This window comes from Pan paniscus, chromosome 7 (assembly GCF_029289425.2).
Source record: "Pan paniscus chromosome 7, NHGRI_mPanPan1-v2.0_pri, whole genome shotgun sequence".
Taxonomy (NCBI): domain Eukaryota; kingdom Metazoa; phylum Chordata; class Mammalia; order Primates; family Hominidae; genus Pan; species Pan paniscus.
In genome coordinates this window covers 150,131,571-150,147,531 of record NC_073256.2, presented here as the reverse complement: position 1 = coordinate 150,147,531, position 15,961 = coordinate 150,131,571, and the positions used below count along the sequence as shown (strand labels likewise).

Sequence of the window (15,961 nt, the reverse complement as noted above, 5' to 3'; positions counted from 1 at the left end):
AGAAAACTGCAACTCAGAGGGGTAAGTCACAAATCTGAGGTCACACAGCTAGGATGGTAGACAGGTTGAATTTCTGTCTTGTGACCCCAGAATCTGCACTCTTTCCACTATGCAGTGGTACCTCAATGTTGCTGGAATATATATTTGAATGTACATTTCTTTTATCACTTACCGTAGTACAGATGTGTATGAACCCATAAACACCATCAAGTCTTTGAGCTCTACTATAATGTAAATGTAAAATGCCATCTATAGAGTTTTTTGTGAAGTCCAACCTTCATTAGATAAACCTATTGCCTCTATAGAAATTTTCATAAGATCAAGCTCTTGCTATTTAATAGTATTCTGAATTTAATAGCATCAGTGCATTATCCTCAATAAATTTAAGTGATTTGGACAAAGATCACTACTCTGCACTACTTATAACTGAATGTGGCCATATGATGAGCAAGAAATGTCAGTTCGCTGAGTCTTTCTCACGTTCTCACAGCCAAAGGTGACAAGTTAGCTCAGAAAACCACCCCTCCAGTGACCAGGGTGTAACCAGCTGGCCTGACACATGGGCTGCACATTCCCTGCTGCTGGCCCAGGAAACTCTCTGAAATCTTCAGCACACTCCTCAGTGTGAATGCCACTGATGTGAGCCCAACAGGAAGTGTGACCTCATTCTGCTTCTTTGCCTCTGGTTACGCAGGCTGTTTTCAAAAGAAAACAAGAGAAGTTGTAAGACTGACTTTCCCAAGAACTCTACACTCATTTATACCAGGAAACAGACAAGAGAACAAGAGGCTGCCGAAGACAAAACTTCTCTGCAAGCACCTGTGCACAGCAATGTGCGTGGGCATCTGTGAGAAGAAGGTAGGGTGGGATTCCCTTTATTAAGAGACTTCTGCACCTGTTGACATTCAGACATTTTTCAGCCGAGGAACTGCTCAGTCCTCAATTTTTCCACTGTCAACCACAGGAAGCTTCGTATTTCAGTAATAATTTTGTCCTTTGTCAATTGGAAGAAGAGGCTGGGAACTCCCTTTGGAAGGAACACGTATGCACACATTATTTTTCAGAATAGATGTGTCGCTTTGATGGAACTGGCAGATTCTGTTTCTTGAAAAGTTTTAGATCTGTAACTGAAGGGCTTTTTTTTTTTCCTACTGTTACTAATTTTCTATTGAATGTCAGTGTACTGCCTGTAGATTCTTCTAAGCACTTGTGAGATAGAGCAATAAGACCTTCTTTTGCTGCAGGATTTATAGGCTTAAAATTAAGCTTAATACTTGGGGAACACTAAAATAAGGTAATTTGGGCTGGGCATACCTGTACAATATTGATCAAAAATGAAAAGAACAAGTAACATACTAATATATTACATTACACTGGGATTATTTTATATCCCAAACAAATGAAATTTGTAAATGTGTGCTTTGATTTAGAAATCTTCCAAGGAAGGCCAGAAAGTTCTCCTGACATCTTTACAGGTCTCTATAAACCAGGTTTATATTTTCCTAATAGGGTTTATATATAATTTATTGAAATATTCAACTTGAAGCTGTAGAATTAGCCTGGTTTGATTGATTGAATTACAGCTACAAAAACAATCCATTACTAGTTCTCATGTTACAAAATGTGGCCATAAGTGGTGAATCAGAAAATAATTTACTCCTACCTTATAAAGCGATTAGGATAGTGATACTATATACAAAGTTTCATAGTCAACAGAAGTTGGTTCTATTTGATGAACAGTAAATGATCAAAGTTTGCATAATTTACATACTTTGATATGTTTTTAATTCGTAATTGAGAAATTAAATTATGTCTTCATGGGAACTAAGTTCTAAAATCTTCCCAATGGTATGCTATCTTTAGTGCAACGTTACTTATGCTGTTTAGGAATGTCCAGGCTGATAAAAACTATTAAAAAACACTCTCTGTGACTACCTGTCAATGGTTCAAGTTGTTGGGAAAAAGACAGACACCAATCTCCAAGCACTGTTTGAAACTTGATAATGAAGTTGATTTGTGTCAGATGATTAAAATACACGTAAGTTTGTTTTGGGGCTAAATGACTGTTAGAACCAGTCATTTTATTAAGATTTCTTAATCAAATACCTCACTTTCATTATTTTCTTTAGATTACAAATCAACCTTTTTAAGTCTAGATTTTCCAAATAAAGTGTGGTTCTTATTTACAGAAAAAGGTTATTGAGATGCACTGAGTGAGGCAATGGAAAATGTTCAGTCATAGAGGCAGACACAACTTTAGAAGGGTTGTGTCTTCAATCTTGTCTCCTACCTTCAATTCTGTATCTCTGTATTATTTCAGTAAACAAATCTGACTAGTGCAATTAGTAGATGCCATCTGTTTTGGCATAATTTTTCTATTTTTAATATATAGTCCACCTTTTTTTTAACGTCTTTTGCAGAGAATCTGTGAAGTTTGAGCAAGCGGCCTTCCCAAGATGTACCGAATATCTCAACTGATGTCAACACCAGTAGCAAGTAAATGTAGAAGAACTGTGATACGCAATTATCTTTTGAACGATTAGACTCCTTTTAGCAATTTCCTTGCTTTGATTTTGCTGATACTCAGACCATTAACCATCTGTCAGTAGCTTGTGCTTCTTAAATGCCAGTGTTCACTTTGGCAATGATTTTGACTTCATTTTTTTCCTTGAAAGAAATGTGGTATTTTTCCTTCTAGTAGAAAAAAAAAATCACCGTTTTTTTTTAGATGCCTGTGCATAAATGTGAAAGGAGATTGTTTATCAGCTACTATTAAGATGCAAAACTGTTTGTATATAAAAAATGCTGAATGATTTTGATAGCTACTTGCAGAAAATAAGGGCGCTGTTAAAACGGTAGTGGTTTCAAGTTTCTTCCTTCCTCTTGTTATTTTCTCCCAAAACCCCACTTCTAACTCTCCCTCACACGCCCACAGTTTTCTCCCTACAAATCAACCAGCCCAATCTGAAAGTCTAAATTCCTTTCTTTGTCCTAGATACTAATTGTCCATAATGGAATCAAATTTCACTAGCTTGTCTGTTAGGACTATTGACACCATCTCTGCACACGATAAAATTCTGCTTTAGAGTTTAGAATATTAATCAACTCCAACTTTCTCCAAGTAAAGTCTGTTGCCACGCCTTTGGTTAAACTGGAATGAATGAATGGATGATGTTTCTATAATTAAGAATACTCACAGTCTTTATACATTGGAAAAATGTTATATAAAACAAAACAAAACTTTATTTCTTTCCCACTAATGTCTTTTGCTCATTATTTTACAGTAGAAGTGTCTTAATATGCACTAATGAGGGAGAGTCTAGAACAATGATTGAATTCCTCAGATTACTGAGTAAGCTGCAATAACCAACACATTGGGTAATTGATTTGGGTTTTCTCCTGCTTCACACAAGACGTTTTTTCCCATCCTTACATGAGCTCAGTTTGATGCTAATGATTTATTATTGCCTCATTCTGCACTAAGAAATTTTTTTTTTTTTTTTTTTTGAGACAGAATCTTGCTCTGTCGCCCAGGCTGGAGTGCAGTGGCGCGATCTCAGCTCACTGCAAGCTCTGCCTCCCAGGTTCACGCCATTCTCCTGCCTCAGCCTCCCCAGTAGCTGGGACTGCAGGCGCCCACCACCACGCCCTGCTAATTTTTTGTATATTTTAGTAGAGACGGGGTGTCACCGTGTTAGCCAGGATGGTCTAGATCTCCTGACCTTGTGATCCGCCCGCCTCGGTCTCCCAAATTCTGAGATTACAGGAGTGAGCCACTGCGCCCGGAACTTCTAGAGTGTTATGTGGGAGAAGGAACAGAAGATAGAAGCCTCTAGTTTATGTCTTGCTTCCGGTAGATCCCTGGTGATAAGGGTACCTGCACTACTGGAGTCTTCCTGCTGAAGCTGGAACATCAGCTATTCCCATCTTCTTACATGCCTCCACTGTTTGCAATTATACATATTGATACATGTATCAACATATGTAACTGTTGATCAGGTATGATACATTCTACTTCTCTCTCATTTGTTTATGCAGGTTCTTCCAGGTTGGAAAGAGAATATGCTGGAGAGCTGTCTCCCACGTGCATTTTCCCAAGGTATACTATGGGGCTTCTTTTAAAAAATAATCATTCTGGCCGGGCGTGGTGGCTCATGCCTGTAATCCCAGCACTTTGGGAGGCCGAGGCAGGCGGATCACGAGGTCAGGAGATGGAGACCATCCTGGCTAACACGGTGAAACCCCGTCTCCACTAAAAATACAAAAAAAAAAATCAGCGCTGCGTGGTGGCGGGCCCCTGCAGTCCCAGCTACTTGAGAGGCTGAGGCGGGAGAATGACGTGAACCCAGGAGGCGGAGCTTGCGGTGAGCCGAGATCCCACCACTGCACTCCAACCTGGGCGACAGAGAGATACTTGTCTTAAAAAAAAATCATTCTTCGCTGGGCATGGTGGCTCACCCCTGTAACCCCACTACTTTCGGAGGCCGAAGTGGGTGGATCACCTGAGGTCAGGAGTTTGAGTCCAGCCTGGGTAAAACATGGTGAAACCTTGTCTCTACTAAAAGTACAAAAATTAGCCGGGCATGATGGTATGTGCCTGTAATCTCAGCTACTCGGGAGGCTGAGGTGGGAGAATCACTTGAACCTGGGAGGCAGAGGTTGCAGTGAGCCAAGACTACACCACTGCACTCCAGCCTGGGCAACAGAGCGAGTCTCAAAATAATAATAATAATTATTATATTATTATTATTATTTTCCTGTATGTCTTGCTTTGTTGTATTATTGGTTTGAAATTATTATTTTAGCTATCATCTAGTTTTGAAAGGTTATTTCTTTTTGGTGCCATGTACATGCTAAATAAAAACTTGCCTAATAGAATAATGAATATATATATATATAATATATATGTTAGTGTCAATATATGGGCAGTTGTGAATTGTTTCTCTGGTGAGTGGTGAAACTATTGAATACTGATGAATGGTTACTTTGTCTCAATCTGATGTCTTTTTAAATATGCTTTCCTATCTTGTTTTACAAGAGCAACAGAATTCTATACCAATGGCCGAATTTTATGCTCTTCCAAAACATGTGCAGTCTACCATTTTCTTGAAGTACTACAAGGAAGTCTTTTTTCTTTCTTTTTTTAATGACTCTCTGACTGTCTCTTATTCCTTATACAGACATCAGTTGATGTTTCCCCTAGCATTGTGAAATGTGCCTATAGCATAAACAGATCATATATTCATTTTAGGACCTGCTCCTTCTTGTAAATTGTAGGCCTCCTGATACTAGCAAACGAATCAATATGAACAGAGGCACATGTGGAAAGAATCCATGTTTTAGAGTCAGATAGACTAGGCTTCATCTCATAGCTCTGCCACTTACTAGCTATGTAAAATATCCAAGTAATTTGCTGTTTTTGTAAATCATTTTTTCCTGCTATATGATGAGGATAATAATGATACTTAGCTTGTAGAGATTTGTGAAGAGTAGATAAAGGGCAAAATAGGGGGCCAGGCTCATGCTAAGTGTTCAATAACTCTCATTAATTTGAAACAGCATTTTATTACAGGGCTGAGTGCATATATTCATTGTATATACGCTTTTAGATGTAAAAATATCAGAAATTCAGTAGAGCATGAGGCAGATGTGTAGAAGGATTAGAGACGTTCTGTAATCTATCAGTGTGTAATTATCTAACATTTTTTAATGGTCCTAATGATATTTGTCCTTTCACCAACCAGTCTTTGTCCTATCCTAGGAGGCATGATTTAGGCTCTTCTAAGGCCTAGTCAATAACCTCACAAGAAAAGAAAGGGCTTTGTCTTTGGGCAGTTGGGCTTGTTGCTGGACTTTGCTGTGGGATTGGACTTTAGAAACCAATTGGAAAGGACCCGCTAAAAACGAATCCGCTACTAACTTCATTAGAGCAGAATGAAGCAAGAGTCAAGATCTAGAGAAAATTTTGTTATCTGCTCTAAAGGTTTGATATTGTTCAGAGGGGTCCTTTTTTTAAACTATGATCCAGGTGTTGGAAGAGTGTCTTCATTTCGTTTACAATCAAGACAGGATAGATAAAGGTAGGGGCATTATAAAGGAAAGATGCCAGGGGATTAGGGAGGCTACAGTTGATAACTGTTGAATGTTGAAGACTTGGAAATTGGAGTGCAGATAGAAATACAGGTCCAGAACTCTGAAACCTCGTAAGCGTCCAGCACCATATAGTTGCCCCATTAATTCTCACAGAGGCAAAAGGATGTAGAAGAAAGAGCACTAGAGTAGGAGAAAAAAAGATCTAGATTTTTACCTTGCCTCTCCCACTTGTAAGCCGTCAGTTATTGAACAATGAATTTAACCTACTGGAGCCTCCATTTTCATATTTATTAATAGGGGTAAGAAGAACCAAAATGTGCTGTTAAAGTGGGTCAGTGCATGTCTGGAAATAGTCCCTTTTGATGTTTCCAAAGTCTCAAATTTCTACCTGTACTATTCAATATTTTTATCAATGATTTGGATTGAGGACATATAGATTCCAGGGATAACATATTTGTATGACATCATGTAAATGTATTAAAAGTATTGTGTAACATAATCAGAATCCCTCAAAATTCTAACAGCACAAAATGTATAGCCGTTCAAATAGTAGCCAACATATTTAGCTTACCACCCTTAGGCAATGGAAAGCATAGGCATTAACAACCTCCATTAAATTATGACATTAAATATTTATAGAAATCTATGAGGTTTATTTTGGTTGATCTTTACTGCACAGATTCACATTTGTTAAAAACAACAACAACAACAACAACTAAACCTTGGAGAGAATAATTAGCAAGAGGTAGAGCCAGGATTGAAACCAAGGGTATAAACCTAGCTCTATCTGCAAAGTCTTAATTACATATTGACCTTGTAATATAAAATTGGTCCAAAAGTCTAAGAGAGGAAAGGTACATCTAAATATACAGGAAAAAGACTAGAAATCGATAGTTTATTTAGATGAGATCAGGCACGTTCAGGGTGGTATGGCCGTAGACTTGATAGTCTATTTAATAGTGTGATAATATGTTGGTAACTGGAGGGAAAAAAAAGACTCAAGCTAATGTGACTTAAGCTTCATTGCTAAAGACATAGATTCTATAATGAGGGAGGTGATAGTCCCTATATCCCTTGGGCAGACACACCTAAAGGGCTGGGTTCTATGGTTGGCATGATATTTAAGAGGAACTCTAAAAAGTGGAGAATACTCAGAGAAAAGCCATCAAACTATGATAGCTAAGGAATCAAAACTACATCATGTCATGTAAAGGTGAATTAAATGAACTGGAGGGCTTTTAGTATGGAGAAGCGAGGACCCAGGGAGGACATGGAAACTCTCTTTAAATAGCTGAATAGATCTCAAATGGAAGATAGAAGGAACAGAAAAGGAAGGGAAAGAAAAGAAGGGAGGAAGTGAACATTTATTAAGCCCATGCTAGGTGCTAAGCACAGACCATTTATTTCATTATTTAATTATTAAGATAACCCGATAATGGAGATTTTTTTCTCGTTTTACAGATAAGGAAACAGTCTGAGAGGCTAAGTGACTGGATTAATGTTACTCACCTAAGCAATGACAGAGTTGGAATTATGGGCTTAGAGGGGGATTGACTTCAAATTCCCTGTCTTGTCCACTATGCTACAGTCCATATTTGTTCAGTGAAGGGTTGTGGGGGTGCTTAGTAAGTGTGGGGTCCTTCTTACTGAAGGTGTGCATGCAGAGACGGGACAATATTTGTCGGAAATACAGCAGATGGGACAAGCAGAATTTGGTGGGGCTGCAGACAGGACCGCCAAAACTCCTGATTCTTAGAATCTGCGATTTTCTGGAAGCATATGGTCCCAATTTATGCAATTAAGTGGAATACATAATATGTAGAAATTACTGAAAACATCAAGGTAAAGAGCACATGAGAGCTATTATACTATCAGTGCTGTTAATTGATTCACAAAAAACCACCCCAAGAATTCAAATATATTCAGACAATATATATTTTCATAGGTTTTACTAGATTTCCATAGCCTGTCAGGTGATTTCGTTCAGTAACTGGCATTGAGTTTATTTACATACTGAACATTTTTTAGGCTTACAGTATCTGCCCTCCAGTAATGTATAAAATAATTACTGAGGCAGACATACATACACAAAAATCACAGTGAGATTAGTTGGGGTTTAGGACAAAGAGAAATAATTTTTAAGGGAGAAAAGAAGGAAAAAAACCAAGCAGTTTTGAAGAAAGAACACATAACATATTCTTTTCTCCAATATGGCTCTATTACTATTGTCACCAGGCTTCCACCAAACCTCACCTCAAGAAACTTTGCATTTATGAAACATTTTCACAATAATTTGGTTGCCTTTCAATTATAGGGCCATGTGATTCCTTCCTTCCTTCCTTCCTTCCTTCCTTTCTTCCTTCCTTCCCTTCTTCCTTTCTTCCTTTCTTTCCTTCTCTCTCTCCCTCTTTTTTTTTTCTCTCTCTCTTCTTCCTTCCTTTAGATACAGGGTCTTTGCTATGGTGCCCAGGCTGGAGTGCAGTGGCTATTCACAGGCATGAATAGCACACTGCAGCTTCGAACTTCCTGGGCTAAAGGGATCCTCCTGCCTTAGCCTTCTGAGTAGCTGGGACTATAGGCACATGCCACCACGCCCAACTCAATGTGATTGTTTTTTAAAACTAAGACACATATAGATTTACTCAAGGAATTATGGGCCTTCCCTGGATACCAAATCAGGAAAGGTAACTGTGTGCCCATTTGTACAGCCAGCCTGGAGGGAAATTTGCAAAGGCCAAAAATGATCATTTTGACTGCATGTTCACCATGTTTCTGGTGGCTACATAGTTATAATGTGTCTATTACAGTGACAAGATTAAAGATCTGGCAACTGGAGGGCTATTCAAAGTAAGAGAGTAGAGGGGATTTTGAGCTTCCACCATCCCATCCAAAAAAATACAATAGACTAACATCAAACGTAGGTTAACCATATGGTGAGGAAAGTGATTAGCCATCGTGGTTTCACTGAAGTTTAAAATAGAAAGAAGCGCTAAAGTTTCTGTAGTTCAACGCTGTCATAGGTGAGGAGATGAAGCCCAGAACGTTAAGAGTGACATTCCTAATGGTTGCAGAAGTAATTGACAGTCATGGATGCAAAGATGTTATTTTCCTTCACAGTGATGAGACATGGTTTATTTGGGACTGGATGTACTGAATAGAGATTTAAAGTGCGTTATCTTTTCCTTCTTAGTTTCACCTGTGATTCCCTGGATGGTGACCATTCTTTTGAATGCGGCTCCATAGATCCCCTGACAGGCTCCCACTATACCTGTCGCCGAAGTCCCAGACTCCTCACCAATGGCTACTATATTTGGACCGAAGACAGCTTCCTGTGCGACAAAGATGGCAACATAACTCTGAACCCATCCCAGACCAGCGTTATGTACAAGGAGAACTTAGTTAGGTAAGCAGAGCATATTACAGAAAGAAATCTGAAGTCCAATCCATCCGTTAATTGTTCATTCATTCATTTATTCACTCAACTATCTTTTATAAGGAGCCCATTATTGCTCTAGACTGTGGAAATACAAAGGGTAAGAGGGGACCTGTCAACAGGTCAATCCATCCATTAATTTTGTTCACTCATTCATTTATTCACCCAACTGTCTTTTATAAGGAGCCTATTATTGCTCCAGACTGTGGAAATACAAAGGGTAAGAGGGAATGGGCATAGCCAGCATGAAAACAAATGAAAGCAATGAAATAATACAGGTGCCAGGATAGAAACCCATCAGGGTGCAGTGAAGGGATAAAAGAAAGGAGATCCATTTTACTTGGGAAATAGGTAAAAATAAACTCACTAGTGGTGGTGATGGCTGATTTAAGTATTGAAAAATGTAGGATGTTAGTTAAAATAAAAGTAGGAAGGAGGACTTCTGGAAAGATGGCACAGGTCTGGGGTTCTGAGAGACCCTGGTAAAACTTGGGGAATAGCAAATAGTTTGGTAGGAATAAACTTAGGGTGGGAAGGGGTGTTTTGTAAGAAAGAAGACTGAGCACGGGAGCAGGGGCTGGATGAAAGGGGTTAAATTTAAGGCTAAGAAGTTTGAGCAGTACTCTACAGATAAAGAGGGGGCATTGATAAATTATCAGATTTATTCTTAGAAAGATAATAGTGACTGCTATGGAAAGGATGGGTAGTTGGATGTGTGTGAATATGTGAGTAGAGTGTGAGTACAATGGGAAAAATGAAGGCAAGGTATCCACAGATTAAAAGCAAGTTGTGATAGCAATGATGAAAGAGTAAGGGTGGGGAAATAGATAAAAAGAATGGTAAAGGGGTGGAATCTTCATAATCCAAATATGTGGGAGGTCAAGCAAAGGAGGAACACTTGCATGAATCTTAAGACTCAGGTTCTGTCAACTGGATGTATGGTAGGACAATTTACCAAGATCAGAAAGAAAGGACGGGCATGTCTGAGGAAAGAAGATGGATGAGTTCACTTTGCATTGGTAAATTGGGATAATCACATTCATTTTCTTTTGCTTCAAAACCACCCATATGCTGACTGTATCAGTCAGCTATTGACACAATAAAGCTGTGTAACAAATAACTATCAAATCTTAATGACATAAAATAATGAGTCCACACATGTTTGGAAGTCAGTGGAGTAGGTTGGTTTAGTCTGAACTAGGTTGAGGTTGGCTTCAGTTGGAATCAAGTATGCATTATATAGGTCATTCCCTTGAGACCATTGGACTACAGAAAAATGTTCTTTCCATTGTAATTACTTAAATGCAAGAGGACATACCCCAACAGCAGATACATTTCAAGCCTCTGTGTGCATCAATCTGCTACCATCTCATTGGTCAATTCAACTTATATGGGCAAGTTGTAATAAGGGTCAGGGAAATGCACTCTACCCTTGTTGATGAGGGAGGGAGGGATTTCCTACAGGCATCTCAAACCCAGTATGTCCAAAATAGAAAAGGTCACCTTTCTTTCAAAATGTTTCTCACATGATTTCTATTTCAATGAAAAGAAGCACCACTTATCCTCTGTTGTGAGTCTCTCTAGACTTGACCTTTTTATTCCTACATCCCTTTTAGTCAGTCGGTCAGGATAAGATGGTATAGGTAGTAACCTATAGATCTAAATATGTAATGATTCAAACAAACCAGATTTTATTTCTTTTTCTTTTCTTTTCTTTCTTTCTTTCTTTTTTTTTTTTTTGAGATGGAGTCTCGCTCTTTTGCCAGGCTGGAGTACAGTGGCGCTATCTCTGCTCACTGCAACCTCCGACTCCCTGGTTCAAGCGATTCTTCTGCCTCCGCCTCCCAAGTAGCTGGGATTACAGGCATGCACCACCATGTCCAGCTAATTTTTGTATTTTTAGTGGAGATGGGGTTTCGCCATGTTGGCCAGGATGGTCTTGATCTCCTGACCTTGTGATCCGCCTGCCTCAAACTCCCAAAGTGCTGGGATTACAGGTGTGAGCCACTGTGCCGGGCCCAGATTTTATTTCTTGCTCATGTAATTGTCCAGCATGAGTGTTCTAGCTTAACTGGTGACCCACCTTGAAGCAGAGACTCAGAGACGCAGCCTCTTTCTTTCATCATATGCCTCTGCTAAACATGCGAGCCTTGTAGAGGCTGTGCCATGGTGGAATTGCCTGGAGCCAACTGGTAAAAGTAGAAAGAATGTGAGCTGAAGGAACATCTTCTTTCCCCAGCCCGTAAATGGTACAGATCACTTCTGCTCACATTGCACTGGGGAGACCTTAGACTCATGACCACACCTAATGGCAAGGGAGCAGAAAGATCTAGTTCAGTTGTGTGTCCAGGTACAGTGTATTTGGTGAGAAGGTTATTGTTTCCACCACAAATGTGAAGACCAAATGAATCTACTTCCTAAAATTATTTTGAATTGTTCCTCTTGTCTTTCTTCCCATAGCTATTTTCTTCATTCAGGCCACCATCACCTCCTGTTTAGATTTCAGCCATGGTTGATTCTGATGCCTCCTGGATTACCTACCTTCCAGTACATTCTCCAGGCCAGGTTATTGCAAGGTGGTTTTCTTACATTGGTTAGGCACCCTCCTTCAGGAAAGTCTTACTCCATTTTCTTTCTTCTCATTTCACCTTACATAACTGCCAATATTTGCTATAAAAAAAAAATTTATTGATTGCTTTCTGTGTGCTAGGGACTATCTCAACTGTTTTGGATATATACTACCATTTGATTCCAAACTCCTGCTCTGGAATCTTATGACATAGATTTTATTACTGCCATTCCCATTTCACAAAGGTGAAACATGAATTCAGAGAGGTTGAGTAATTTTCCCAAGCTCACAGGGCTATTAGGTGGAAATAGGATTCCAGCTCAGATGGTCTGACTTTAGAGAATCAGTTTTGAAACACCACTTTTAACTCTAGCCCATGTTATATAGATATTCTTGATGTTAAAGATGTCTCATCCATACTTTTTGTTCTCAAATTTGATGAGTGCCCATCCCATAATACATACTTAATAAAGAGTTGTTTAGTGAATTAATGAATATGAGAATAAATGAATAAAAATTACTAATTCCTTTTTATTCAATTTTAATTGATCTCATCTTAGAGCCTACAAGAATCTTTAAAATTTGGTTCATTTTCACAAGAATGTGTTCCATTGTCATGAACTCTACCATTTTTCTCAACTTGTTGTTCCTGAAACCTATGACATAGAGAGTTCAAATAAAGCAGATTTTCTCAACAGTAGCACTATTCACATTTTGTACCAGATAATTATTTGTTGTGGGCAACTGCCCTGTGCATTGTAGGATGTTTAATGGCATCTCTAGCCTCTTCTCACCGTCTGCCAGGAGCGCTCCTTCCCTGGTGTAACATTAACAAAATGTCTCCAAAACCTGCCAGATGTTCCCTGCAGCCAAAATCAACCTGGTTGAGAACCATCAGGATAAAGAACACACAAGGCTTGTTGTAATTCATCTTAACCACCAAGGGAAAGCACAATTCAAAATGCATCTTCTGATAGCAGCTATAGCTAAAGAGCAGAATTTTGTGATGGGAAAACTGTTCCATGCCCACCTTGCCTGTGATGGGAAAGCTGTCCCACTCAACCTTGCATTACCTTTGGTTCAGGCCCTCAGTATTTTTCACCAGTACAGTGTGCTCAGCACAGGGCTTGACACATCACAGGCAGATACGCAACAGTGAATCCCCTGTGCACTTCGATTAACCCCTCTGACCTCAATCTTGCACCTCTGAGCCACCCTCTGCTACCAACAATTTTGGAAATGCAAACCGAATTATGTCATCACTAATCTCTTCCCTGCAGCCATGCTTTAGAGGTCTTCCATTGTTCCAACACTAAATTCCAACTCCCTTGTAGCATATAAGAAGTTCATCATTACTTACCTTCCTTTTACCTGTCCAGCTTCATTTCTTGGCATGACCTAATCAGACTTACTGGTTCCTCAATGAACAGGTCAGATCATCTGATGCAGCTTAGAACTCACTTCTCCCAGAAAAACTCCCTTGATTATCAATTAGCACTGCCACTCCTGGTGCCCTCACAGCAGCCTCTAGGTAATCCTTTCAGAGCACTTATCCCCTATATAGCATAGCGATCAAAAGCAAAGACCGTGGAGGCAGACTCTCTGGGATTGCATCCCAACTATGTTACTTACTAGCTGCATGACCTCAGCCAAGTGACTTAACCTATCTGTGCCTAAGTTTCCTGATCAGAAAAATGGGATAATAATAGTATCTGTTTCATACAGTTGTTCTGAAGATAATGTGAGTTAATCTATGTAAAGCACTAAGAAAGATGCAAGGCATAGAATAAACTCTAGGAAAGCATTACCTATATGTGCATTATTATTTCATTCTTTCTCCTATAATACATTGTGAACTTTTCACACACGAAGTTTTGTCTTTTACCTCAGTACTCTTGACATTGAGCCAAGGACCTGGCACACAGTAGAATTTTGAGAAACTTTTGTAGAATTAATGCAGTGAGCAGACTTGGGTTGTAGAAATGTACTCTGCGCTTCAAATCACAGTTTTGAACTAAAGGTAACTATTATTCGTTGTTCACCATGCTTTCATTTCTCTCTAGGATATTTAGAAAGAAAAAGAGAATCCGCCATTCCTTTTCTTCTCTCTTCAACCTCAGTACCTCCAAATCTTGGCTGCATGGAAGTATCTTTGGTGACATTGACTCTTCTCCAAGTGAAGACAACAGGTTGAAGGGGACCAGGAGGTTGGACACAGACCATTGCAATGGAAATGGTGAGTTTGAGTCCTCCTTTCCATAGTAAAATTTTATCTCCAAGTGGGCAGTGGTAACCCTGTGGTCCTCAACCAATGTCAGTTCCAGGGATGACAGTCATTTTGATGGAGAGATGGGCCACATTTTAAAAATTCACTTAAAGTTCTCTCTATATTACATGTGTGATCAAAACACATATGTGTCTATGTCATGCAAAATAGCCTAATGTAAATGTGTAAATTATTAAGTTGATAATGCTGGGAAAATATTTGCACATCTCCACTGTATTTTTTCTGTAAGGGATATTGGTGGAGAAAGGATACTAGAGTCAGATTTAGAAGACCTGCATTGGAAAAAATGTACTGGAGTCAGGGTTCAAGTCCCAGTATGAGTACACTTGGATAGTACTTAACTTTGCTGAGTTTCAATTTCTTCATAAAACCATATATATATATATGTATATATATATGTGTGTGTGTGTGTGTTTGTGTGTATGTATATAAACACAAAACTGTTGAAATATAATATATATTCAATACATATAATATATACATATTGTGTAATAACATTAATATTAATACAGGTAAATATGTGTATATACATGTATATAAACACAGTGATGGGAACTCAAAGCATATATTTTAAAATTTATTTGTCTTTTTCAACTTTTATTTTAGAATCAGGAGGTACATGTGCAGGTTTGTTACTTGGGTATATTATGTGATGTTGAGGTTTGGGTTATGAATGATCCCATCACCCAGGTACTAAGCATAGTACCCAACAGTTAGTCGTTCAACCCTTGCCCCCTTCTCTCCCTCCCCCATCTAGTAGCCCCAGTATCTATTGTTGCCATCTTTATATTCATGAATATCCAGTGTTTAACTCCCACTTACAGGTAAGAACATAGGGTATTTGGTTTTCTCTTCCTGTGTTAATTTGCTTAGGATAATGGCTTCTAGCTGCAGCCATGTTGCTGCAAAGGGCATGATTTCATTATTTTTAATGGCTGTGTAGTATTCCATGGTGTATATGTACCATTTTCTTCATTCAATTCAATGTTGATGGAAACCTAGGTTGATTCTTTGTCTTTGTTATTGTGAATAGTGCTCCTGAAAATGTGAGTGTATGAGTTGTTTTGGTATAATGATTTGTTTCCTCTTGGATATATACATAGTAATGGGATTGCTGGATGAAATCGTGGTTCTAAGGTCTTTGAGAAATTTCCAAACTGCTTTCCACAGTGGTTGAACTAATTTACATTCCCACCAACAATGTATAAGCATTCCCTTTTCTCTGCAGCCTCATCAACATCTGTTGTTTTTTGACTTTTTAATAGTCGCCATTCTGACTGATGTGTGATATAGTGTCTTATTGTGCTTTTGATTTGCATTTCTATGATTAGTGATGATGAACATTTTTTCATACATTTGTTGCTGCATGTATGTCTTCTTTTGTGAAGTGTCTGTTCAAATCTTTTGCCCATTTTTATATGGGATTATTTGGTTTTTGCTTATTCAATTGTTTAAACTCCTTATAGGTTCTACATATTAGACCTCTGTTAGATTCATAGTTTGTGCATATTTCTACCATTCTGTAGGTTGTATATTTACTCTTGTTGATAGTTTCTTTTGTTGTGCAGAAGTTCTTTAG

General features: G+C 38.7%; 1 protein-coding gene across 4 annotated transcripts in view; it reads left to right on the top strand.

Moving 5' to 3' along the window:
• Positions 1-694: 694 nt before the first annotated feature.
• Positions 695-15,961, top strand: part of TMEM71 (transmembrane protein 71) — a 48,840-nt gene continuing 33,573 nt past the window's right edge. For 2 of the 4 annotated variants that reach the window (XM_008955464.4, XM_008955465.4), the window contains exons 1-5: positions 695-858; positions 2,421-2,496; positions 4,039-4,099; positions 9,284-9,496; positions 14,159-14,331. In XM_008955464.4, the coding sequence (XP_008953712.1) occupies positions 2,457-2,496; positions 4,039-4,099; positions 9,284-9,496; positions 14,159-14,331 (487 nt within the window). In that variant the 5' untranslated portion in view covers positions 695-858; positions 2,421-2,456. The remainder of the gene's footprint in view (positions 859-2,420; positions 2,497-4,038; positions 4,100-9,283; positions 9,497-14,158; positions 14,332-15,961) is intronic. The other 2 variants (XM_057303091.2, XM_055116964.2) reach the window with 1 other exon arrangement.